The sequence below is a fragment of the Barbatula barbatula genome (assembly GCF_947034865.1).
Source record: "Barbatula barbatula genome assembly, chromosome: 3".
Lineage (NCBI taxonomy): Eukaryota > Metazoa > Chordata > Actinopteri > Cypriniformes > Nemacheilidae > Barbatula > Barbatula barbatula.
In genome coordinates, this window is record NC_136764.1 from 5,213,176 (window position 1) to 5,240,768 (window position 27,593).

Genomic DNA, 27,593 nt, shown 5'->3' on the forward strand with positions numbered 1-27,593 from the left:
AATATTGTATATATATATATATATATATATATATATATATATATATATATATATATATATATATATATATATATAAATTCTCTCTATAATAACAATAACTTAAACAAGGACATAGATTAATGCTATAACTACATCTACTTTTTTATCACCCTGGTTCTCATTACCTATACCTGACTTATATGAGATCAATAAACGTGTTTTATTGTTTTTAAAACCCGGAAGGATCTATGACGTGGAGCTTGAGATGTTGGCATTTGAATCGTCAAACTTTATTGTTCGCGTTCAGAGGGACTGCGCGGATTGAGTGGATTCGGTAGACGTGTCAGCTTCCGGAAGTGAAGCTGCAGAAACATACGACAAAACCCTTACGAGCAGGGAATGACTTTATGAATAGAATTGACGTTCATTTGTCGATATCTTGAGACGTAACGCAGTCCCAGTCCGTTATTATTGTGAGAGAAGATGTTGACCAAATTTGAGACAAAGTCGGCCCGAGTGAAAGGTGAGGATCACAATATCTGTGCTGGCTTACTTCAATCGACTGTTTCTGTAGACGAGCTCTTTTATTTAACGTTACGTCTGTATATGGTATTAACCACTTTAAACTACTGCTGATTCAATAAGTTAATAGAATATAATTTATAATGTCTTCTGCGACGAACGTCGTCCATTGAAATGTGCTAACATGTCAGTCGATGCTAGCATACAGCTAACTTATTGGTTTACTAGCAGTGGCAACATGTATAACAATATGTACTTTTGAAAATGTCAGTGTCTCCATTGTCATTTTCCATTTGTTGTGTCAATGACATCACTGATTATTAGTTATTATCATTTTTATGATGACTGTTTTTGATCATATTTAAAGGAAAAGATAATGATAATGGCAAAAGTACGGATTTACGTGACTAGTCCACGTACACGATCTATTAGGGATTGTCTCATTTTCGTGAATGCGTGTTTTCATCATCTCTTCTCACGTAGGGCTGAGTTTTCATCCCAAGCGGCCCTGGATTCTCGCCAGTCTGCACAATGGTGTCATCCAGCTGTGGGACTATCGTATGTGTACTCTCATCGACAAGTTTGACGAGCATGATGGTAAGAATCCGCCTTATCAGCTCTTTTGGCTTCGATTGTTTATTCCGTGGTTCATGATTTTGTGAATTTTCACCACCTCAGGTCCAGTCAGAGGTATTGACTTCCATAAGCAGCAGCCGCTGTTTGTGTCAGGAGGTGATGATTACAAGATCAAGGTTTGCTTCCTTTCTACCCGGTGCTGATGAGGACAGCGTGGTGTCATTTGGCTAGTCTATTGTTTGAGAATGTCTGACATGAATGAAAAACTTCTGATTCTGATTCAAGGTCTGGAACTATAAACTGCGTCGGTGTCTTTTCACTCTTTTGGGACATCTTGACTACATTCGCACCACCTTCTTCCATCACGTAAGCTCTGTCAGCTTTATAATGCACTTTAATATTTGATGTAGTGATGTTTTGAAGTCATACAAGAGCGCTAACTCTTGTAATTCTGTTCTTTAGGATTATCCCTGGATCCTGAGCGCCTCAGATGATCAGACCATCCGCATTTGGAACTGGCAGTCCAGAACTTGTGTCTGGTGAGTATTTCCATTACACATTTTGAGTTCATATTGGTTGGCCTATGATCTCAGCCTAATAAGCGTTAACATGTATATAAATATTATTAGGTTATATTATTATATATACAGTATACTTAGCAGTATTGTATTTGAATATGGGCTGGTTCTTATATATGCTCTCTCTCCTCTGCAGTGTACTGACTGGGCACAATCACTATGTGATGTGTGCACAGTTCCATCCCTCTGAAGACCTGGTGGTGTCGGCCAGCCTGGATCAGACAGTGCGCGTGTGGGATATTTCCGGTGAGGAGGTTGGGGACAGGCTGGAGTGGTTTGGGAAGACTGGGGAGTTGGGAATGGAGGGAGAAAGACAGAATGAGGTTGCCTAATGGCACACCCTTCCTCGTTCTCCCTTTAAAGTGTGTACAGAACAAAACTCTGTGGGCTCCATGCAAAAATGCCTCTCACATAATTTTTGTCAAGTTTTATAATTGCCACATGGAGGATACCATATCTAATACACTGTTCTTAAGGGCAAATATATAAAGGGAACCCAAAAATAAAAGTTCTGTCATCATTTCTCTCATATTGTTCAAAACGTGTATGTGACGCTCATCTGTTGAGGGCAGAAGAAGATATTTTGAGAAATGCCTTTTATGTACATACAATGGAAGTCAATGGTCAGCATTTTTTAAAATATCTTCTTTTGAGTTCTTCATAAGAAATAGAGTCAAACATGTTTTAAATGGTGAATGAATTTTCACGTTCGGGTCAACCATCCTTTTATGGAATGCTGATGTGAGAGGTGTTTTTGTTATTTTGCATGTTTTAATGATGATGTCAATGCTAGTGTCTTGTCTGCTTTTCTCAGAGCTTTCTCATTAACCTTTAACCTGTCTGCACTGTCTGAATACTCTGTCCTAAACGCACAAAGGTTGCACAATCTGCCGTCCTTTCTTTCACACACACACACACCAACATACAAAACAGCTGCATGGATAGTATGATGACATGGAATGTAATTTTATGAAATATTGACCACCAAAAGGTTTGTTAATGCTCTCTTTTGATATTGTGCATGATTGAATGCCAGGCGATTCGACAAGTTAAGCTTAACATCTAAACCCATGACCATTTTACTTCTCACATACCCTGCTACCCGTTATAGTCTCACCACTATTCATTTTTAAGTCACAGCAATATGTGAGCATTTCATTGCCAGATTGGTAGCATCTCACAGATCTCTAAATTAAAGAATTATATGTTATAAATCCACTTCATATAATTCATCTTTTATAAGTATTATTAACATAACTCAAATGCACGATAAAATAATTCATCTTTCAATTTTCTAACAAATGCACGAAATTAACCGAAGTATTCCAGCCATCCAGCGCCCTCAAGAGATTATTTTGACACCCTTCATCTCCATCCTTCCATCAGTCCATTCATTCACTGCTCACTTCCTACCCACACCCCCCTGGAAACATCCACATGTACATTGATCAACAGCTGCAGCTTTTGTTGGACTTTTATTCATTCAGCATTTGAAGTGCTTAGATCTCAGACACACATTCTGTTCTCCTCTTCTCTGTGTCCTGACCTGAGTTATACCGATCATCTCTCTGTCATTGATCGTGATCATCCAACCCAATCGGAAGTCATTTACAGCTTCTTGATTGAAGGAATAGTTCACCCAAAAAATTAGAATAAACAAATTATTTTATAATTTTTTAGTTTCTTTGAAAAGTTTTGTGTCGTTGTTGTCAGTCGTTATATAGTTTTTCCTTGATTATAGTTAACGATAATATCATAACTCAAGTTTAGACCGACAGCACTGGAGGATGTTTGTTGTGTTTGTTTTCTACTGTACCTGTTTATGTTTAACAGTCCAACAAAATGTTTACGTGTCTCACGAACCGTTACTCACAAACATTTTTTTAAATGAGTATAATTGTTAATGTTGTTCCTCTTGTTTTTCCCTCCCCGGTTTGTGGGTGTTCCTGTGTAACTTGTAAATGGCTCCCCTGTGTGTGTCGGACTATAAATGTTGCTTCCAGGTCTGAGGAAGAAGAATCTGTCCCCCGGGGCTGTGGACACAGAGGTGCGTGGCATCTCTGGTGTCGACCTGTTTGGGGTCTCGGATGCTGTCGTGAAGCACGTTCTGGAGGTGAGAATTGTCTTGACTTAATTTGATGAAAAAATGTTTAGACCTTATTTTGGTTTCCATGTTTTTCCTTTCGTGTGAAGTGATTTAGATTTGGACTTAATGATGACAGACCAGAATCTGGTTGTTTTGCTACACTGTTATCATGGCAATACAATTTTAATGTGAATACGATATGTGTATAATTAACACAATACCGATCATAGTGCTGACAATAATCGTATTATTTAAAAACACCGTTATAATGTGACACCTCTAGCTTAAATAAAACTTTCCGTTCCCGGCTTTCAGGGGCATGATCGAGGGGTAAACTGGGCCGCTTTCCATCCCACCATGCCACTCATTGTATCGGGAGCAGATGATCGGCAGGTGAAGATCTGGAGAATGAACGGTAAGATTGAAATGTTCACATTGTAGGATACCAGACTTCCTGTTCCAAAACCTAGCAAGCTCCCGCTAAACCTTATGTATACACTATGAAAGTCATGTTATAAAATTATTAGTAAAGTTAAGAACATCATACTCTTGGCATAAAAAATGCAAAGCACACAAACATTTCGTCTTGTCTTTCAGAGTCAAAAGCATGGGAGTTGGACACCTGTAGGGGGCACTACAACAACGTGTCCTGTGCAGTGTTTCACCCTCGCCAGGAGCTCATACTGTCAAACTCCGAGGACAAGAGCATCCGCGTGTGGGACATGTCTAAGAGAACAGGCGTCCAGACCTTTCGCAGAGACCATGACCGTTTCTGGGTGCTGGGAGCTCACCCCAACCTCAATCTGTTTGCTGCTGGTAGGTTACTAGTAGAGATTATGCGGATGAGCGGTACGGGTGATGCATGAAATACATTAAAACTGTTGTTGTCTCAGGTCATGACAGCGGGATGCTGGTGTTTAAGCTGGAGAGAGAGCGTCCGGCCTATGCCGTGTACGGTAACATGCTGTACTATGTGAAAGACAGATTCCTGCGTCAGCTTGATTTCAACAGTAGTAAAGATACAGCAGTCATGCAGCTGCGCAGGTGGGCGGACCTTTGTCTCAAAGTACATGTGCTGCATTTGTTTTGTTTTTTTAGTGTAGTTCATTGGTGAACATATTTTTTACTGAGCTTATTTCTTTAACATTCACAGCGGATCAAAATTCCCAGTGTTCAGTATGTCCTATAATCCTGCTGAAAACGCTGTGTTGTTGTGCACTGTGAGTATACACATATATTATAAACAAACATTTTGTGGAAAAGAGAATATGTTAAAAACAAATGAACGTGTGTAACAAGGTGGATAAATTGTACATTGATTCGTTTTCCTGTTTTAGAGAGCCACTAACTTGGAAAACAGCACTTATGACCTGTACTCCATCCCTAGAGAGAGTGACTCGCAGAATCCTGATGGTAACATTGTCACTTTTTGTCGTATTTGTCCATAATATTTGTTCTCAGCCGTGTAGTTGTTCACGTTTTAACTTGTGTTTGTTTAGCACCTGAGGGTAAACGCTCGTCCGGCCTGACTGCGGTGTGGGTGGCCAGGAACCGGTTTGCAGTGCTCGATCGCATGCATTCAGTGAGTAACATTATTATTCAAAGTGCACAGTGTTGAATACATCCACAAGTGAGTGGATGAGCAAAACTCAAGAGTGTTTCTCACCTTCGCACCCCTCCAGCTGCTGATAAAGAATCTGAAGAATGAGATTGTGAAGAAGGTGCAGGTGCCGAGCTGTGAGGAGATCTTCTATGCCGGGACGGGGTCTCTGTTACTGCGGGACGCCGATGGAGTCACGCTGTTTGACGTGCAGCAGAAACGCTCCCTCGCCACAGTCAAAATCGCCAAAGTTAAATATGTGGTGTGGAGCGCTGATGCCAACCACGTGGCCCTGCTGTCTAAACACGGTACTGCAAATTCTTCAGTTAAGGCCTGGTCATACCAATAACGATGACTGTGAAGATAATGACCATATTAGTAACAATGTTCTGTTGATTTAAATATTGCGTTCTATTCATTGGCTAAAATAATCGATTTGAAATATAATAGCGACAACGATATTGTTCCTGGTTATCATTCTTGGTGTGAGTGGGCTATCCGCAGTATACGGCAGTAGAAAATAAACTTAATATAATTGCTTGTTATTTATTTTATAGCTTTTTACAGTGTGCATCGTTGCAAAGCGACATACAGAAAACATTTTAGCACTTAAACGGCAAAGAGCTATGAAAGAGATTATTGACAATTGAAATCAATATAATGATTTTGCAATTTACATTGCAAATAAAAAAAAGGGCAAAGTGATAAGAGGGTGAATAAATGATCAAAGATTTTTCTTATTCTGTGTGGCAGGTTTTTGCTGCTGAAAGAATAATACTGTGAGTTTTCTTAAATAGTTCTGAACATGCTGCTTTTCAGCTATCATGATCTGCAATAAAAAGTTAGAGAGCCTGTGCAACATCCATGAGAACATCCGAGTGAAGAGCGGTGCCTGGGCTGAGAATGAAGTCTTCATCTACACCACCTCCAACCACATCAAATACGCTCTCACCTCAGGGTACTGCTCCAGCCAAACACAAAATCTTGCCATTATACCTTTTCTTCTTTTAACTTTCACATTTTCATTTTTCTCGTAGTGATCACGGTATAATTCGTACACTTGACCTGCCCATCTACGTGACGAGAGTTCGAGGCAACAGTGTGTACTGTCTGGATCGCGAGTGCAGGCCACGAGTGCTCAACATCGACCCAACCGAGTACCGTTTCAAACTGGCTCTGGTTAATCGCAAATATGAGGAGGTCAGTGTCTGTTTTGAACAATGCTAGTCAAGTGTTTTCTTTATGGTGGTCATGTGACACAGCTTAAACGAATATTATCCTTGGTTTTGGATGTAATGTAATGTGTATACCTGATTTATGGTTCAAAAACGCTGTATATCCACATATCGTGCATGTTTGTATCTCCTCTTTGCCCCGCCTCTCTGACACTCGCAGATCTTTTAGCAAAGCTCATCGCTCTGAAAAGCAAGGTGTAATATGATTGGGCAGTTAACCAGTGCTTAGTGATTGGTCGAATACTGCAAGCGTGTGACGTAAATATAACGTCTCTTACCATATTTGGAACATCAGGTTCCAAGGCAATACCTTACTTGCGTTTACATTTGGGCAGTCTTAGTGAAATCATACCACAAACTGATGTAGATTTGTGGTGGTTTGGTTACACGAGGGTTTCAGGCAGGTCAAGGTGAGCATTCGCTTTTAGATAGAACGCATCTTTTGTTCTGACACTTTAATGTTTGCAATTTTACGTGTCTAATACATGCATAGACATCTTATAACACACCAAAACACGTATTCGTGCCATAAACCACTTCGTATCTCCTCAGGTTCTTCATATGGTGCGTAATGCTAAACTGGTGGGCCAGTCCATCATTGCCTACCTGCAGAAGAAGGGCTACCCAGAGGTCGCGCTTCACTTTGTGAAGGACGAGAAGACTCGCTTCAGCCTGGCACTGGAGTGTGGAAACATCGAGGTTTGCAAGAGTGACAGTTTACCATAAAAATAATTTTTTGGAAATACACAAAAGTGCTCATATGAAACCCTGTCTCCGTTCCTGCAGGTGGCGCTGGAAGCTGCGAAAGCTCTAGATGAACGTAGTTGCTGGGAGCGTCTCGGCGAGGCGGCTCTTCTCCAGGGTCATCACCAGGTGGTCGAGATGTGCTACCAGAGAACCAAGAACTTCGACAAGCTCACCTTTCTGTACCTCATCACTGGAAACCTGTCCAAACTCAGGAAGATGATGAAGATAGGCGAGTGAAGAGAAAGACGCATGAGCATGTTTTTTGAATGAGTTCTTCTGTCAATTAAATGTTTCTGGTTTGTGTAACAGCCGAGATTAGAAAAGACATGAGCGGACACTACCAGGGCGCTCTTTACCTAGGTGACGTCAGCGAGCGTGTGCGAATCCTGAAGAACTGCGGACAGAGTATGTGCCTTTACTTTGCTATTACACATTATATGAGATTTATCATATAAGAATGGTCGTAATCGTAAAGAAATCTCTATCCTGAATATTTCTAGAGTCTCTGGCGTACCTGACTGCGGCCACTCATGGGATGGATGAAGAAGCCGAAGCCCTCAAAGAATCCTTTGACCTGGAAAAGGAGGTGGTAAGTTCCTCTCTTCTTACTTTGAGAGACAAACACTTATAAATGTCTGAAGGATTTAGAGGTGAATACTTCCAACGTCCAGGTGCCTGAGGTCGACCCCAACGCTCAGTTGCTGCAGCCACCACCTCCCATCAACCCTCTGGACACCAACTGGCCCCTGCTCACCGTTTCTAAGGGCTTCTTTGAGGGAGCCATTGCAGCCAAAGGTGATCGATTTGTGATGCATAGCTCATAGTGGGTTACCAGGAGTTCTGAAGTTAAAGAATGTTTTTTTGTTGAGTAGGAAAAGCAGGACAGATGGTTGCCGATCTGGATATGGATTCTTCAGGAGTTGAAGGCTGGGGAGAAGATGCAGAGCTTCATTTGGACGAAGGTCTTCTTTCTCTGTTCAAGTTTATTATTAGGCTTTTTGAAAAAGGGACCCAAGGCATATTTAGTGTCCCCAATATCATAAAGATTTAAGGCTGTCACGATTGTTAAATAATAGTCTCAACACGATGGTTTCAGATCATCGCAATTATTGCACATCTCTATAGAAAACAGGGAGCTGTAGTGCCTGCATATTGCATATTTTAGTGTGTATTGTAACTAAAGCGTGGTAATACTTGTAAAATATACCACCACGACACAATCACCTAAGAAATTAAGGCATAAACCATACAAAAAACCCGCAGTACAATATAATATTATTTGAAAGCTTATCTCATTGTTAAAACCAGTCTACCAAAACTTCATTAACATAGAAGTCAAATTGTATTGTAGTCTTGCAAGTGAGAAAAAAAACGATTAGAAGTATTTCTATGACTGATAGCATTTTTATGGTGGCTTCAAAAAAACCAGACAATTAATCGGCATAATGGCAACGATTTAGTCAATTAATCGCCACAGCCCAAAACCAGACAATTAATCGGCACAACGGCAACGATTTATTAGTCAATTAATCGCCACAGCCCAAAAACAGACAATTAATCGGCACAACGGCAACGATTTATTAGTCAATTAATCGCCACAGCCCAAAAACAGACAATTAATCGGCACAACGGCAACGATTTATTAGTCAATTAATCGCGACAGCCCAAAAACAGACAATTAATCGGCACAACGGCAACGATTTATTAGTCAATTAATCGCCACAGCCCAAAAACAGACAATTAATCGGCACAACGGCAACGATTTATTAGTCAATTAATTGCCACAGCCCAAAAACAGACAATTCATTGTCACAATCTTAATGATTTATTAGACAATTCATCGTCAGTCAAATTTTGTAATCGTTTCAGCGCTTTGTGTAGGTGCTCTTTCTTAAGCAATATTACATGACTTATGTCTCAAACCCTTGTCCTCAGATGGATTTATGGATGCTCAGGAGGGATTAGGTGACGAGGGAGCTATCGGGAAGGAGGAAGGTGAAGGCTGGGATGTTGAGGAAGATCTGGACCTCCCTCCTGAACTGGTGAGCACCTCTCTTTTGTGTGTAAGGAGAAGGAAATGTCTGTTACTTGAAGCTTAATTTTGGTCTTCGTTAACCAATAGGATGTGCCTGCTGGTGGTGGAGGCGGAGCTGAGGGAGAAGGATTCTTTGTACTGCCCACCAAGGGCACAAGCCCCACCCAGACATGGTGCAACAACTCTCAACTGGCTGTGGATCATATTCTAGCCGGATCGTTCGAGACCGCTATGAGGGTAAAATAATCTACGGACTCACATTTTACCTTAAGTTGGATATCTCAAAGTTTCCGTTCGAAAAACAAATGGTCTTGACTGAAAATCATGGACGTAATCGTCGCCGTCACTCACTGATCTTCTTCTTTCTGCAGTTGCTGCACGATCAGGTTGGCGTGGTTCAGTTTGCACCCTATAAGCAGATTTTCATGCAGACCCTGTCCCGTGGTCACACGTGTTACCTGGGCCTGCCGTCGCTGCCCTGCTTGCATAGTTTCCCTCAGAGGAATTGGAAGGACAGCGGGGCTAAAGGAGGCCTGCCAGCTGTCGGCCTGCGTCTGTCTGATCTCATTTCGCGTCTGCAGCAGTGCTACCAACTGACCACGGCGGGGCGCTTCGAGGAAGCCGTGGAACGCTTCAGGGTCATTCTACTCTCGGTCCCTCTACTCGTGGTCGACAACAAACAAGAGATTGCTGAGGTATGTGACGGGAGAAACTGCAAAACGTACATTTACCTCTGCTCTGGATCAGTTCTGGATCTGTACAACTTCATGATTACAGGCACAGCAGCTCATAACCATCTGTAAAGAGTACATCATCGGCCTCACGATGGAGACCGAGAGGAAGAAACTTCCTAAAGACTCTCTTGATCAGCAGAAGCGGCTCTGTGAGGTACGTTCAGTTACATTCTTATCAACATATGCAGGGTATAAATGTACAGACTGTAGTTTATATGTTTGTTTTTCTGGTGTGTGTGTGTGTGTCAGATGGCCGCATACTTCACACACTGCAGTCTGCAGCCCATCCACATGGTGTTGGTGTTGAGAACCGCTCTCAATCTTTTCTTCAAACTCCGTAACTTCAAAACGGCAGCGGGATTCGCTCGTCGTCTCCTCGAGCTCGGCCCCAAACCAGAGGTGGCACAACAGGTGAAGAGATAAGAAGTGTGGATTTGTGTTTGAGATGCGAGGAGGACATTTCATCTGCATCATTCGAAGTCCTTGTATCACTGTTTATGTTAAATATATTTATCTTTGTGTTTATGAAAGCCTGTGTGTGGCAGTATTGCCAAGACATATTTCTGGTTCAACATTAAAGGGTTTCACCTGGCAGAATCATGTTAAGCATATGTTTTGCACGCAGGCTTGCTCTGTAACTTGGTTCTCGTTCATTAATACGTTGTGTTTTTGGTCTCTCAGACACGAAAGATTCTTGCAGCGTGTGAGAAGAACCTCACAGACGCTCAACAACTTAACTACGACCCACACAATCCCTTTGACATCTGCGCAGCCTCGTTCACCCCCTTGTACCGCGGGCGGCCCGTAGAGAAGTGTCCCCTGTCTGGAGCCTGCTATTGCCCCAAATACAAAGGAGAGGTGTGCAGGGTCACACAGGTGAGTGCAGAGACCTCATCATGTCTGTAAAGTTATGGACAAAAGTGATGCCCCGGAGGGCAAATGTGTTCCCTCTTGTTAGCTGAAACCCTTACAATACGAAGAGCATGGTTATAAAATACAATTTTGATCAACTACAGCAGTAATGGAGTACAGGTCATTTTTGCCAATTTCGGAAAGCGGAACTTCAGTTTACACTCCCAAGTACAACTACAACATGCGTAAAACATTTTAAATACATTCTTAAAGGAGTAGTTCACCTTAAAAATGGCCGCCTTGTCATCGCAAATCTGTATGGTTTTCTTTTTTGTGCAGAACACTGCCCCACAATCGCTTGCATTAGTCGCAATAGAAGTGAATGTGCTGGTTTGTTACCAACATTTTTCAAAATATCTATATTTGTTTTCTGCAGAAGAAAGTCATGCAGGTTTGAAATGACACAAGGGCATGTCAATTATGACAATGTTTTTAATTTTGAAGGTGAACTACTCCTATAATAATATATTTGTTTAAAATGCGAAGATCTCTTTTTTTTTCTAAAGTTGGAGTTTGGCCTCTATTGTACAGAGTGTCTTGATGATGGCACAAAGTCAAGTGACTGCTGTAAATCTGTTTCATTGGCTGTCTCTCCTGTTTCCCAGGTAACTGAGATTGGTAAAGACGTCATTGGGTTGCGCGTCAGCCCGCTGCAGTTCCGCTGAACGAACGACATCAGCGAAGATGGAAACAAGATGCCCTTCTCTGTGTTTTATGCTTTGAAGTAATTAAGCCTTACATGTGATCAGCGCTAAAAGAATGACCTTATGACTGTTGTCTGTGACTGTCGTTTGCATTATTCTATATCTACATGCTCACCTAACCGAGAGGGTCTGTAACCTTTCATTAATATAAATAGCTAAGTGCATTAGAAGCATAATGCTACACTTTTTCCCTGTTCTCTTCAAATATGAAAATAAACTTCTAGTAAAGGAGTGTCTTACAGTGTTAATTTTTTGGTCTAGTTTTAGCTTATATCAGGGTGTTTTAAGGATGAAAAGTTGATAAACAACACCGTTGACTAACGGGGAAACGCATTAACAACCAGGTGTGAATGGACATCCCACTATTCGTCTCCACACTTTTAAATTCAGGCAAACTTTAGCATATGACCTATTTGGTCAAAATACGAAAGGATGCACAATTTAATGTCTTGGAAAATGGCATTTAAGACTATTTAAGGGCCTTAATGTTCTCTTAATTTATAATCAACTGGTATTAAATTGTGCATCCTTTCGTATTTGTCCAAATAGGTCATATGCTAAAGTTTGCCTGAAGTGTGTCGGCGAATAGTGGGAGGTCCATTAACACCCGGTTGTTAAACAACTTCATTGGGGAAATGCAAGTTTTCATGCAAATGGTTGGAGGATAAGGAGTTGGAACCATGACTGAGGGCCGTCTCTGGGAATAACCGTGATGCTGCCGTGTGTCGAATGGTGACTAGCGCTTCTCTTTCTGATAAACCTCGCATTGAGTCACTCAATTCATTCTCTTATGCTTTGTACCCACTCTTCTGAATTGCTGCATTTATAAAGCGTCAACGCAAGCTCAGACTTGTTTAGTTGTGCGATCTTACAATCCGCATATGTTAGTTAAAATGAAAATTCTGTCATTTACTCACTCAAGATGTCATACCTGTACAAATCACTTTGTTCTGATGAACACGGAGATATTTGGAAGAATGTTCACTACCATAGTATTAAAAATGTAACCGTAGTCAAATGTGCCTCAGAAACCTTTCATATCGAAGAAAAAAAGTCCTATTGTAGTAGATGATGTCCCAGAACTGAAAATTGGTAACAAATGTCTTAGCGTCAAACAGAACAAAGACATTTATTCAGTTTTGAAACAACCTGTGGTGAGAAAATTATGACATTTTTGGGTGAACTATCCCTTTAAAGTCTTGCAGTGTAACTGATTCAAACTTGAAGTGATGATTTGGTCTTAAAATGTATGGAAAGTCTTCAATTTAACCCCATGATTTCTGAATATAGCCTTCCATCCTTTTAAAGTTTCATAACAAGAAGTGATATAGTCATGCTATATTGTCATACTGTATGTGTCTGAAATTATAGTTCCACAGTTGTTTTCGCGATACAGTATATGTGGGCTGAAAATGTCTTAGAAATGAGAGTCATTTTGCTTAGTCATTTATTTGAGTACATTGGAAACGTGTGCTTTCAATTCTGTACAATAACATGATCGTTTTAATATCTCAACTGTAATAAACTCTGTGTCCATTTCATGAAATAGACACGGTGTTTGTTATTAATAAGAGCGTGATGATCTTACACGAGTAGTCCACAGAAACACGTCTTTAGTCACAGCCCTGCTGTCTGCTCAGGATCATCCGACTCACATCGATGTTGTTATTGCTAAAAACCTCCTTGCCGTGTTCAATGGTGGCAGCGGGCAGTGATCGGGTGCGGCCCAGAATCCAAGCAAAGTCCACGTGAAACAATCTCAAGACGTCGGTGCAGGAATACACCAGTGCTGAGTTTTCATAGTCAGTGGAAAGAATCCAGTATGGAGTGAACGGCAAAACTGAAATATTACAAATGAAACATTACTTACAAATATAGCTTCTCAATGAAAGCTGAATTTGATGTCTTAGAAGACACTAGTAACACCTACCATAAGAGAAACTGATTCCAAGCTTAGCTGGATTTTTTTTGTCTTCCACCACTGCGGTTCCCTCGATTCTTTTCACTTCTCCCTTTCTAAGAAAATCAAAGTTGCTATAAATGGGTGGACTGGTAACTATATTTGATGCGTATTTTTCAAAACGGACTGTAATCCAGTAAACATCTTCTATACGAAATCAAAGGACTCACAGAATCTCAGAGCTCACGACTCGTGCAGATCCGTCCAGCGTGAGAGTAAAGTTGGTCTCGATGCATCTCCCTCGTTCAAACTGAGCTGGAAGTTTGGCGATCTCAAACCACCTCCCCGTGAACTGCATGGGACACGCAAGGAAAGCAAGAGAAATGAGACGGGGACATCAGTGATGAGCTGTGATGTCATTGGAGGCGGCGCGTTACCTTCTTCAGGTTGAAGGCAGGTTGGGTAGCGGGCTCTGGGCATGGACCCCAATGGGGCACCTGGGCATTTGTGACGGGCAGCACGAGGGCCAACAGAGTCACAAGGAATGGCTTCATTTTCCTTGCTAAAACCTTTACTGGTAAAAAGGTGAAGGTTAATAAGCCAGTAATCTTGCACGTATTCCATTGGATACCAAACCAAGGACAGTACCCAACATTTTAAAATGGTACAAAGTATTACATGTCATGTACTTTTTAAAGTATTAAAGGTAAAAATGTATGATGTAGTGAGGTGAGGAGTTGTCCAAAGTTAAAACACTAAAATATAGATATTTGGTTACGGTCCATTTTGAAAAAACTGATATCATAATTCATTACAATATATAATATAAGACAATTAAGGCGATATAGAAACTAGCCCACACAGTAAAAATATATATTTGACAGAATCTCAGTGTATAATATTTCAGACATCGGGTGTAAAATAACATTCATAATTTGGGGGGTTTTATCTGGCGCCCCAGCTGCTGAAATATTACATTTTGACGTCTTTTTCCAGTTCAATAAAAAGAATGCTTACCTCTGGATGTGTTGTAGTGTATGTGATGGATCGAGGTGCAGGAGACGCCTCATTTATTTGACTCGGTCTTTGTGTCTGGGATCATGTGATGTGTCATGAAGGAGTCTTTGTGGCTCTATTTCCAACGTGAAGTCAGTCATTAAACTAACTGAAACCACGAGGGAATGCGCCGTTGTTATTCTCACATCTCTGCAACACAACATGCTTTGTAAAGTTCCTGAAAAGAGGAGTTTGGTCCGGTTTTAAGCATATATACTGTAAGGTGCTTTCTATTGAATCGCTCCTTCTTCATTAAAGAGGAAGGCTAACAGTGAATGATTCTGTGATACAGAACTTGTTGATTCAAGATGCGGATCATGTTGATTTAGTACTACACCGACCGGAGAACACAGACAGAGAACAGTCCAAATGAAAACACACTTTATAATCAGACCACGAGAAAACCAATATATGACGTCACACGATGTATACAATGACGTTTGAGACAGGATAATGATGATGGAACCAGATTGAGTTTATAAAGTGACCGGGTGATGAGTGAGATGGCTGGCAGGTGAGGACGATGCCTGATACTAGGCAGGTGAGGACGATGCCTGATACGAGGCAGGTGAGGACGATGCCTGATACGAGGCAGGTGAGGATGATGTCTGATACGAGGCAGGTGAGGATGATGTCTGATACGAGGCAGGTGAGGACGATGCCTGATACTAGGCAGGTGAGGACGATGCCTGATACGAGGCAGGTGAGGATGATGTCTGATACGAGGCAGGTGAGGATGATGCCTGATACGAGGCAGGTGAGGACGATGCCTGATACGAGGCAGGTGAGGACGATGCCTGATACTAGGCAGGTGAGGACGATGCCTGATACGAGGCAGGTGAGGACGATGCCTGATACTAGGCAGGTGAGGATGATGTCTGATACGAGGCAGGTGAGGACGATGCCTGATACTAGGCAGGTGAGGACGATGCCTGATACTAGGCAGGTGAGGACGATGCCTGATACGAGGCAGGTGAGGACGATGCCTGATACGAGGCAGGTGAGGATGATGTCTGATACGAGGCAGGTGAGGATGATGTCTGATACGAGGCAGGTGAGGACGATGCCTGATACTAGGCAGGTGAGGACGATGCCTGATACGAGGCAGGTGAGGATGATGTCTGATACGAGGCAGGTGAGGATGATGCCTGATACGAGGCAGGTGAGGACGATGCCTGATACGAGGCAGGTGAGGACGATGCCTGATACTAGGCAGGTGAGGACGATGCCTGATACGAGGCAGGTGAGGACGATGCCTGATACTAGGCAGGTGAGGATGATGTCTGATACGAGGCAGGTGAGGACGATGCCTGATACTAGGCAGGTGAGGACGATGCCTGATACGAGGCAGGTGAGGACGATGCCTGATACGAGGCAGGTGAGGATGATGCTTGATACGAGGCAGGTGAGGACGATGCCTGATACGAGGCAGGTGAGGACGATGCCTGATACTAGGCAGGTGAGGACGATGCCTGATACGAGGCAGGTGAGGACGATGCCTGATACGAGGCAGGTGAGGACGATGCCTGATACTAGGCAGGTGAGGACGATGCCTGATACTAGGCAGGTGAGGACGATGCCTGATACGAGGCAGGTGAGGATGATGTCTGATACGAGGCAGGTGAGGATGATGCTTGATACGAGGCAGGTGAGGACGATGCCTGATACGAGGCAGGTGAGGATGATGCTTGATACTAGGCAGGTGAGGACGATGCCTGATACGAGGCAGGTGAGGATGATGTCTGATACGAGGCAGGTGAGGATGATGTCTGATACGAGGCAGGTGAGGACGATGCTTGATACGAGGCAGGTGAGGACGATGCCTGATACGAGGCAGGTGAGGACGATGCCTGATACGAGGCAGGTGAGGATGATGTCTGATACGAGGCAGGTGAGGATGATGTCTGATACGAGGCAGGTGAGGATGATGCTTGATACGAGGCAGGTGAGGACGATGCCTGATACGAGGCAGGTGAGGATGATGTCTAATACTAGGTAGGTGAGGACGATGCCTGATACGAGGCAGGTGAGGACGATGCCTGATACGAGGCAGGTGAGGATGATGCCTGATACGAGGCAGGTGAGGATGATGGGAAGTGTAGTCCTGTGTAAACTTGCAATGAAGAACATGGGAGGCAGTATATTTACATACAAAGGTTTTTATAGCACATTTTGTATATTTGCCTTCAAAGCACTCAGTACTATGAATATCAAGAAAAACTGGCAAAGTTTCCAAACATTACTGAACATTACCCTGTGCTTAAGCAAAATGCCCCTAACATTTTTGGACAAGTTATGGAAAATAATGTCCAATAGAAATGATTTTAAACATGTTTTGAAGTGTTTCAACATGTATAGAAATTCCTGAAAATCTCCCCTGTACTGTGGCCTCACGTGCAGCAGTATTTGCATGTTGTAGGTGTATGTTATCCAACACGTTGATAAGGGGCGATCTATGCACGTGCGGCTACATGGGCCATTCTACAGAATTCATGCAAACTGCTGTCACACAAAAAAAAACACATTTATAAGTATTCAAATCTTAATCCTTCTATCATCTTTCAAAATCCACAATAATATGAGAACGCTTCATATACTGTATATATAATCATCATTTATTGGGTACTTTCAATTGTTTAATGAACTTAACAATAAAAAAATAATTGCATATCTTTTAGATTTTCTTTTAAAGTTAAGTTAAGTTAAAATCATTTTATTTTTAATGATTCAACTTTATGTGTAAAAATGTGTGTCGGATTTTCATATCACACCCTTAATTCTTTTGAACAATAACTATTTCAGCGTCCTTCTCTCTAATAGCGAGGTAAGTAAACCGTTCTTATCATTTTAAAGTAAATGTGTTTAAAAGTCTGAAAATCTGTGTGTAACTTTAAGGGACGTCAGTTCCCTTTCTGTCGGTGTCTCGGCGTTGTGTCGAACCGACGGATGTGGTCGGACACAACGTCTCGTTCCCTCCGGTTACAGACATAACCGAGACGTTTTTTTCTGCAACTAAGCAAACGTTTTTGGCCATTATTCCATCAGATGTTTTATGTGGGATGTGTTCAGAACTGTGCTTGCATTAGCATCTGTGAGCGTCTCAACGTATTCAAAAATTGTCACTACCAAAACAGTCACGACTGAAATGTATGACTGGGTCTCATTGTTTCAGTGGTGACAAAAATGGTTTCGGCAGTGACAAAAAGGGACTCTTTTATTTGGAGAAATAATCAAAACTCCATACAGTTCCTTCACTAGTATTTAAGTTTGTTTTAGTAGTGAATTAGTATGTGAGCTGTGGGTTTTAAATTGGATATTTACTGTCAGATGTGTGTCTGCTATATGTGCTGGCTGCGCAGTTAGTTATTTGCATAACCATAACATGTTGAAAGTCTGCTGTGCAAATTAAATATTGTGAACGCAACCATCAGTACCATCACTACTGAAAATGTGTGTGTCACGACCGAAACATGGGATGTTTTGTCAAAAATAAAGTATTTACAATTACCAGCTAAGATGTTATGATAAAAACTTAATTAAACTTAACTTGGGTATGATACATTTTTAAATTTTTACAGTAAAAATACAACAAATCTGATCATTTACACTTAATTTAATTAGTAATTCTCTTTAATAATATTGTTAAAATTGTAAGTGTAATTGATTTACAAGAGGATTTTTTTAAATAGCAAAACATATATTTAAAAAGTAAACTGAATCTTAATATGTAAATATAATCATTGATATTCAATTATATATTATTATTTATATATATATTATATATTTGAGTTTTGGTAGTAACAAATTTTGGGAGAGGACAAATTTTCCAAAATTTTCTGACATTACAATATGAAAATTAACTGCACAATTACTAGAAATGTGTACATTTGATGTTACACAATCTGCATACATAACACATCACCAATTCTGTAGAATGGCCCATAAAAGGACAGTTGTTGTATAACAACGGCTTTAAGATAAGTGAGCACAGGCGGGATGAATGTTGTTTAATAAGTAAACCAGTGCCTTGATATATTAAATATAATTTGTTTATTTTAACCCTTTGATTTAAGTCTCTACCCCAACGGTTACATGTGCGAGACGTGCTGTGGTTCTATCTTCACCTGTTCCATCCAAAGTGTGTTTACTCAACCTTCAACATCTGTTTGAGCAGATGCCCGGACCCCCAAGTTTCCCCCAAGTTTGTGAGGGGGTGGGGTTTGGTGACATAACAATTATATGTCGCAGTCTATAAATATCCAACTTTGCCGTTGTCTCAAACCAAGGTTTTACACCAGAGACCAAACAGGTAAGAGATGTGTGATTGTCGATTACATTTGCTGAAGTTTTGTTTCATTCACTAAACGTTTCGTCTTTTTTAGGTGAAATATAGTCAAAATGCAGACTCTACACGTCGTGTCTCTTACTCTGCTGTGTGTCCTGGCAGTCAACGCTCAGTCCATCGGCTCTGGAAAATGCCCACAGCCTCCTGTTCAGCAAAACTTTGATCCTGCAAAGGTGAAATTATTATTATTATTATTATTATTATTTATGAGGAATGGTAGTAGAGAAGTGAGGACAATTTGGGAAAATGTGTCTTTTTAATGCATTCATTATACAATCAAATTGAAGCATTGATGTGACTTTAAAGAACTAGTCACAATTAACCACTTTATGGACGAAAGGCACAAAAGTTTTAAAGGAACAGTTCACCCAAAAATAAAAGTTTGGTCGTCATTTACTCGCCTTCGTGTTGTTGCAAACCTGTCGAACACAAAAGAAGATATTTGAAAGAATGTTTGTAACTTAACAGCTTTAGGACGCCAGTGACTACCATAGTAGATTTTCTTCCTGCTGTGGCCAATAGTGCCCCAGAACTGTAGTTACAAACATTCTTAAAATTCATTAAAATATCTTCTTTTGTGTCCGAAGAACGATAAAATATATACAGGCTTGTAACAACTTAAGGGCGAGTTAAGGATGAGAAAATCGTCCTTTTTGGGTGAACTGTCCCTTTAATTTAGTATTATATTAAACCAGTGCGGTATAATCAATTTAGAAAATAACAATTAAAAAGGCAATCAAATAATCATATAGAGAACAACAACAGTCTACGTGTTTGTCTAAAGATAAACTATACAAGTTCATGTATAATAATTATATAGGGTTAAAGGATTGCACACAGTGGCAATAGTTTAGTTTAGTTAACGGACATTTTTAAAACATATAAATCACTATTTTATCTCCTCATCTTCATAATGTCTTGTTTTTCTTCATTAGTATATGGGCAGATGGTACGGGATCACGAAAATTCCAAACTCATTTCAGTCAGGAGAATGCTCTCAGGCCACATACGCTCTGAGCGGCGGTATTGTCCTGGTTCGTAATGAGCAGCTTCTGTAAGTGGAGTATTGATTTGAATAACCTAGTTAGTCATAAGGCACAAATGCAATAATATATAATATATAAGCCAAATCTTTGTCAAAGTTTAGGTCAATGTATCCAATTAAAGTGTCTGTTGAAATTTAAGTCCTAATGGAACGCCTAGCTTCATCGACGCCACTGCCAAGATCGTAGATCCATCAGAACCCGCTAAACTTGAAGTCAGCTTCTATGAAGGTAAGTCCACATAAAGCATATTGAGATCTCTCTTAAAGGGACAGTTCACCAATAAATATAAATTCTGACATCGTTTATTCACCATCAAGTTGTTCCAAACATGGATATATGTTGTTGTTCTGCTGAACACAAAAGAAGATATTTGAAAGAATGTTGGTAACCAAACATTACCGAGGTACTGCCAGAAAAAGCAAACAACTGTAGTGTCCCAGAGCTATATTGTATTTTTTTTTACAAAACTAATAAATAATAAGGCAACCAATCCAAATTTATGAGTTTTCTAAACAAATGTGGTCTGAAGTCCACACAACTCAAACTATTTAACTAAAAAAAACAAGTCGTCAAGACATAAATATTCAAGTTTACATAATGAACAACAGAACCAAATATTTTTTGGTGACCGAAAACAAATAGGGAATAGTTTAAAATTAACAAATGTATTTGTCTATTAAAATTGCACATGGAGAATCTGCGTCACAGTTTGTGTTCAGTATGGCAAGCCGAATTAGCTTATAATCATTCTCAGGATATGCATTTTTTATATCAACAGTTAAATTTTTACTAGTGAAAACTATATCTTGATATCAAGAATGGAATTTCTACTAGTAACAATTGCTATTTTTGATATCAGTAATTACATTTGCACTAGTGAAAATGCCTTTGGCCCAAAACTTGAGAGTCAATAAAATAATCTTTGTTAGAAACATGGTTAGACAACTTTTTTTCAGCATATGCAAAACAATAATTTGACTCCTTTGACTAAAAATTCTGCATTCATGTTACTTATTTATCTTTGTAGAGAAAGCACTTTGCAAGTTGGATTTTTTTACAAAGTATAAGTGTTTTCTTTTGTGTTCAAAAGAACATAGAAATGAACAACATGAGGGCGAGTAAATGATGACAGAGTTTTGGGGCAAACATAAAGTTTTCCCTACTTGTTTGTTTCAGTTTTTCATAGAATGTTTGATTTGATCGTCATTACACTTTCACTGTGGTCCTTCAGGTCGTGGTTCTCCCTACTGGGTTCTGGCTACCGACTATGACAACTACACCCTGGTTTACTCTTGTTCTGAAGCTCTTGGGCAAACCTATGCTGAGTACGCTTGGATCATGAGCAGAACCCGCACCCTCCCCAAAGAGACCATCACTGAGCTGCTGGACATTCTCAAATCCAACAACATCAATACGGCTACGTTCACAGAGACCGACCAAAGACCAGACCTGTGCAGCGGCATGCCTTAAAGGAAAAGTTCAAGATCAAAATTGTGTTATTTGACAACATGTTTTAAGACCTCATGACGTCTTCGGAAAACAAATAAATACATTTTAAGTGACATCCAAGAGATTTTCAGGCCTCCTCATAGACATCATGGTTATTGTTGTTGTTGTTGTCAATGTCCAGAAAAGTACTAAAGACATTATTAAATTGGTTCATCCGCTAAAAGTGGCTCAATAGGATTTTTGGGAAGCATCGAGAATACGTTATGTGCGAAAAACAAACCAAAATAACGACTTTAAAACATTATATTCTCAAACCGAATGCCCGTGGGTCAAAGTGCTCTCGTAAACGCGCACCCTAGACTGACATGACAGAGGAGAATATATCAATTAAAATGGTTATATAGTCCATGCGAATGACATTTATTGGAATAACTATCGCAACATGTTTTTTTCGCGAAACTGTTGTGAAAATGACTAAGAGCTTTCAGATGATATATCGTTTACCAAGGTTTAATGAATTTGTAAGATATATATTAGTAACAAACGTCCCACATGTGGATTACTCTTGCTGTGTTTGAAAAAGAATGCGAAAACTAGAGACTAATAGTGTGGTCACACCAAACGCGAGCAATCGCGTTCCACGCTCTTTATTACTCTTGGCGTGAATTTCATAGCTCGAGTTGAAAATGTTCAACCTCAAACGCGCTGCACGATTCGAGTCATTCACACCGCCTGCCGCGAGTTTGCGTCCATGCGCGTCTTTGCACGTAATTTACTCGCACCAAATGCTTAATTCGTGTGAACACAGCATTATAGCTTTTCGCCTATATAAAGTTCATTTTCTATATATGACTTTGAAGCATATTTTATGTCATTCCAAATATCAAGAAAACGTTGGTAGCTTTTCTTAAAAAAAAAAAAGAAACATCTTACATAATGACAAAAAAAATACCCAGTGCTGGGGCAAAATGTCCATAACATTTTTAGTGAGGTTATGGAAAATGTATTCTAAGAATTATTGTATACATGTTTCAAAGTGTTTTAACGTCTGCTTTTATTAAAATTCCATGTAAACAAATTCTTGAAAATCAAATCTAAAACTGGACCCTGGCCACACATGTAGCTGTGTTTTGTATATCGAAGGTGTTTGTGATATATTATCCAACACATTGATAAGGGGCTATCCGTGCACGTGAGGCGATATAAGGACAGTTGTATAACACCGCGTCCTAACCAAACGCGACGCTGCGAAATGCGATTAAAGGTTAATCTGAGGTTTTGTCCCAAACTGCTGTGCGACGAGCAACGGCCGTTTCTATTTCTGCGGCTGACAGCTCCGCCCACACAACGATCTCATTCGATATAAATTCTACACCTCATGAATATTAATCGACAAAAAAGGATGATGACAGGCTATATACTTTCGATTACATACATTTAGATTCTGAAATTCATGCGTAGGCATAATTGAAGAATGTTGTGGTTTGATATTGAAGATTTAATGAGTGCCTCGATTTATTAAATATAATTTGTTTATTTTAACCCTTTGATTTAAGTCTCTACCCCAATGGTTACATGTGCGAGACGTCCTGTGGTTCTATCTTCACCTGTTCCATCCAAAGTGTGTTTACTCAACCTTCAACATCTGTTTGAACAGATGCCCGGACCCCCAAGTTTCCCCCAAGTTTGTGAGGGGGTGGGGTTTGGTGACATAACAAATAGTGTGTATAAATATCCAACTTTGCCGTTGTTTCAATCCAACGTTTAACACCAGAGACCAAACAGGTAAGAGATGTCTGATTGTCTATTACATTTGCGGAAGTTTTGTTTCATTCAGTAAAAGTTTCTCAATATTCTTTTGGTGAAATTTCAGTCAAAATGCAGACTCTACACGTCGTGTCTCTTACTCTGCTGTGTGTCCTGGCAGTCAACGCTCAGTCCATCGGCTCTGGAAAATGCCCACAGCCTCCTGTTCAGCAAAACTTTGATCCTGCAAAGGTGAAATTATTATTATTATTATTTACGAGGAATGGTAGTAGAGAAGTGAGGACAATTTCATTATCATTATATAGGGTTAAAGGATAACATACAGGGCCTTAGTTTAGTTAACGGACATTTTTTAATTCATCTTCTTGCTGTATAATTTCTTGTTCTTTCTTTATTAGTATATGGGCAGATGGTACGAGATCATGAAAATTCCAGCCGCATTTCAGTTAGGAGAATGCTCTCAGGCTACATACGCTCTGAGCGACGGTATTGTCCTGGTTCGTAATGATGAGCTTCTGTAAGTGCATTTTAATATCTAACATATTTAGTCAAAAGGCTTAAATGTAATGATATAAATAAATATAAGCCAAAAGCAAATTATTTTGTTCTTTTTAGTGCTGATGGAACTGTCAACTTCATCGACGGCACTGCCAAGATCGTAGATCCATCAGAACCCGCTAAACTTGAAGTCAGCTTCTTTGAAGGTAAGTCGACACAAACCATCTTGAGATCTCTCTTAAAGGAACAGTTCACCCATAAAGGAAAATTCTGTCATCATTTGATCATCATCAAGTTGTTCACAACGTGGATATATGTTGTTTTTTTGCTGAACACAAATTTCAGTTTTTTAAGAATGTTTGAGTTGATCGTCATTACACTTTCACTGTGGTCCTTCAGATGCTCCTGATTCTCCCTACTGGGTTCTGGCTACCGACTATGATAACTACACCCTGGTTTATGCTTGTTCTGAAGCTCTTGGGCTCGTTCATGTTGAGTTCGCTTGGATCTTGAGCAGAACCCGCACCCTTCCCAAAGAGACCATCACTGAGCTGCTGGACATTCTCAAATCCAACAACATCAATACGGCTAGATTCACAGAGACCGACCAAAGACCAGACCTGTGCAGCGGCATGCCTTAAATGTTCAGTAGAAACGGCTGGAGAAATGTCTATGTGAGAGGCATGTTATTGGTCTGTGACGTGACAATATGAATAAACCTGCCGTGTATGAACAAACTAAGGCATTCTCTTTGCCTGAAATGTACACCTTTAGTTTAATCCAATCAATAAATGAAGGTTTAGTTTAATCCTGGAGCCGATCTATTACGTAAATAACATAATAATAATGCTTACAGCAACAATTTGAGATCAATAAAAAATGTAAACACTTTAACAGTCCATGGCAATATCATTTGAAACATTGAATAATGTTGATATGTTAGTACAGTCCTGGATGAAAGTGATATTCACCTTTTTGGGGTCGGGGCTTCGAGGTGATTTCAACATTTAAATTCGTGTAAGTCTAGACGCTTAATCTTGGTCTTGTTTTTTGTATTTTATATCTGTGGTGTACGAAGTAGAAAAACGTCATTAGTTATAACCGTTTAAGTCTATTTGAAATTTATTAAAAAATATATATATTTACAAAAACAATTTGTTCCACCAAAAACAGACAGAAAATGTAAGCCACACTTATAACCTATAGTTGTGTTTCACATTTCAAGATGAGATGATATAATAAAGAGAACTTTTAACCGCAATACAACCAATGGCCTTTAGGTGACTCGTATGCTCAATGGTTTGCTGCGGACTCCTTTACAAATGAATAAATGAATGCCACAACAGAAGTTTTTGTTCAAAAATGGTGTTCTGGTGAGGGCTCCTTGGAGAAACATCTGAGACTCGGACGCTGTGTGCGGATGGGGTCGTCTGTTACAGTTTGACTTTGTCACGTTTATTTTGTTGTTGTTCTTGTTTTAGTATGCACCTGTGATAAGTGCATTAGTTGGCAGTCAATATAGAGCCAATGTTGAACTTTTTGTGAATGCCTCCTGAAAATTCTTTGGAAGAACCCGCACAAGACCGTTAAGATTTCTTTAGGTTTTAGAAGAGAATAATAATGTTATTTCTATGTTACAACGTTTCAGGCCGATTACTTTGACTTGTTTATATTGTCGCAAAACGACAAAAGGAATTTGAAAACTCCGCAACATCATGTATTAACCCACGTGGTATTAAAGAGACACGGTGTAAAAAAAGTCAAAACTCCAAAGTATTACTTAAATGGTTATTTTTTAGCTATTTAGCTAGTTATTTACTACCGTAAATTCATTTAAAGTTTTAGCATTAATTCTTTGTGTGTTATGTTGTTTAAACCAATATTTATAATTTCATTATCACAACTGCACATCACATAAAAAAGAAGACAAATGAACACATAATCGTCTTTATTTTAGAATAATCTGCATTTTATCAAGTATACGCAGAGACATTGTAAACGGATCAGTCAAGTGCCAGAAGTAGTGCCTCAATGAACCATTTGGCAACCTGTTGCAGAAAGAAAACTTTCCTTTAGCTCAGTGGTATGTGCATTGCGTTAACATCGCAAGGTTGTGGGTTGGATCCCAGGGGATTGCAGATACCTATGTAAAACCTATAGGATAATGCTGTGTGAGTCACTTTGGATAAAAGCGTCTGCCAAATGCCTAAATGTAAAACAATTGAGCTCGAAATCAACTTTGAACCTTGTTCAACGCACCACCGTTTCTGTTTAAAAGTCGCGTTGCAACGTTTTGTCTGGGCTGGTGCTTTCCTCCTGTCTAGAAATATGGCACATAGTCTTAATGCTGAAACTTGACTCACTGGGGCCCAGGTCAGAAGGCAGACAGAATGGCATCACCAACGGTCTGCTTGCCGTTTCACGTCGCAGAATACACAAAATGCACAACATGCGATAATCCCTTCTCCCAAATATCATAACATAGAGACTGTGTCCGTTCCCCGGATTAGCAAACACAAAATTATACATGAACCTCTCAAAGGTAATTTAATTAACGTTAAACAAATGAAACATGAACAAAATTCATGTTGGTGGTGAGACATGGACAGGTGGTGAGATACATGGTGGTGGTGAGACATGGACAGAGGATCTAGACCCAGACAGCGGGTAAGGGGTTAACAGGACATTTAATACCATAACAAAACAAAAACGCACGAAGGGGTAACATAACAAAACAGGGGAATCTAATAACATGACATGACAGGACTAAGAATAACCAAACTTAAACAAGATTTACAAAAAACTCTTAACAAGTACTACAAAACCAAACTAGACTAGACTAGACTGACAAGAAACAGGAACTCGCCAAACAACCACAATGAACCAGCACAGGACAGACGACAGAGGGGCATTAAATAAGGGACAAATCAAGAGGGGAACAGGTGTGGGGCATGAAATAACTTAAATATGCAATATAGAAATAAAAATATGCAACCGGAAATATAAAGAAATATAAATATGCAACCGGAAGTGAAAACCGCTGAATAAGGCGGGTTTCTACCGTAGATCACGATGAACTAGATGATCTAAAATCATTGGATCATCTAAATCAACAACATGCATGCTAGACCCTATACCTACAAATCTACTGAAAAATTATAGATCCTCTTCTTAGCATTATTAACTCATCCCTGACACATGTGCCTAAAGCATCTAAAGTGGCTGTTATAAGGCCCCTTGTCAAAAAACCCAATCTCGACCCTGGAGAACTAGTTAACTACAGACCTATATCGAATCTACCTTTCATATCTAAAGTTCTGGAAAGAGTAGTCTCAACTCAATTATGTTCCTTCCTCCTGAGGAATGACATCAATGAAGATTTCAGCACATCACAGTACCGAGACTGCTTTGATCAGACTTACAAATGATCTGCTTTTGGCGTCTGGCCGAGGTTGTATCTCCTTCTTGGTGCTGCATTCAACACCATTGACCTCAGCACGCTCCTAGACCTTCTTGCTATCAAGCTACAGACAGGTGCGTTTGATTAGGATCGAAGCTAAACTCTGGAGGACACCTGTCCTCGAGGGCTGAGTTTGGGCATCCCTGAGTAACGTTTAATACTCCAGTACTATATACATCTGTATATATGACTTTATAGCATACTGTATGTGATTCTGGAGACCAAGAAAAACTAGCAAAGTTTTCTTTCAAAAATCAAGATAAAGAAACAGGTCTTTACGTAATGACAAAAACTACACAGTGCTGGGGCAAAATGGCGCTACATTTTGAGAGAAGTTGTAAACATGTTTCAAAGTGTTTTAACA

The 27,593-nt window shown here is 40.1% G+C and overlaps 4 protein-coding genes across 5 annotated transcripts; 3 read left to right on the plus strand and 1 right to left on the minus strand.

Moving 5' to 3' along the window:
- Window positions 1-237: 237 nt before the first annotated feature.
- Window positions 238-12,556, plus strand: copa (COPI coat complex subunit alpha). The gene is made up of 29 exons (XM_079452590.1): window positions 238-502; window positions 985-1,098; window positions 1,180-1,253; window positions 1,363-1,443; window positions 1,540-1,616; window positions 1,792-1,901; window positions 3,659-3,768; window positions 4,057-4,156; window positions 4,339-4,557; window positions 4,635-4,785; window positions 4,895-4,961; window positions 5,079-5,154; window positions 5,241-5,323; window positions 5,424-5,649; window positions 6,161-6,299; window positions 6,379-6,541; window positions 7,129-7,275; window positions 7,363-7,552; window positions 7,633-7,728; window positions 7,824-7,912; window positions 7,995-8,118; window positions 8,196-8,285; window positions 9,259-9,365; window positions 9,446-9,595; window positions 9,730-10,053; window positions 10,136-10,246; window positions 10,342-10,503; window positions 10,774-10,968; window positions 11,610-12,556. The coding sequence occupies exons 1-29, from the start codon at window positions 463-465 to the stop codon at window positions 11,667-11,669; spliced, it is 3,675 nt and encodes a 1,224-aa protein (XP_079308716.1). The 5' UTR covers window positions 238-462; the 3' UTR covers window positions 11,670-12,556.
- A 266-nt stretch (window positions 12,557-12,822) lies between these two features.
- On the minus strand, window positions 12,823-14,683 carry apoda.1 (apolipoprotein Da, duplicate 1). Of its 2 annotated transcripts, none has more exons than XM_079452592.1 (5): window positions 14,626-14,643; window positions 14,046-14,182; window positions 13,839-13,960; window positions 13,639-13,724; window positions 12,823-13,548 (listed from the first exon to the last, which is right to left on the minus strand). In XM_079452592.1, the coding sequence occupies exons 2-5, from the start codon at window positions 14,160-14,162 to the stop codon at window positions 13,322-13,324; spliced, it is 552 nt and encodes a 183-aa protein (XP_079308718.1). In that variant the 5' UTR covers window positions 14,163-14,182; window positions 14,626-14,643; the 3' UTR covers window positions 12,823-13,321. The 2 variants fall into 2 exon arrangements, with proteins under 2 accessions (XP_079308718.1, XP_079308717.1); XM_079452591.1 differs by having other exon boundaries at window positions 13,146-13,548; window positions 14,046-14,177; window positions 14,626-14,683.
- Window positions 14,684-19,062: 4,379 nt separating this feature from the next.
- On the plus strand, window positions 19,063-21,525 carry LOC306891367 (apolipoprotein D-like; the record flags this gene model as incomplete). Its single annotated transcript, XM_079451566.1, has 4 exons — window positions 19,063-19,182; window positions 19,945-20,063; window positions 20,195-20,283; window positions 21,287-21,525. The coding sequence occupies 4 exons, from the start codon at window positions 19,063-19,065 to the stop codon at window positions 21,523-21,525; spliced, it is 567 nt and encodes a 188-aa protein (XP_079307692.1).
- A 1,855-nt stretch (window positions 21,526-23,380) lies between these two features.
- On the plus strand, window positions 23,381-24,660 carry LOC306892669 (apolipoprotein D-like). The gene is made up of 4 exons (XM_079453864.1): window positions 23,381-23,502; window positions 23,670-23,788; window positions 23,887-23,975; window positions 24,169-24,660. Exons 1-4 carry the CDS (start codon window positions 23,383-23,385, stop codon window positions 24,408-24,410), a joined length of 570 nt encoding a protein of 189 aa, XP_079309990.1. The 5' UTR covers window positions 23,381-23,382; the 3' UTR covers window positions 24,411-24,660.
- The last annotated feature ends 2,933 nt before the right edge of the window (window positions 24,661-27,593 follow it).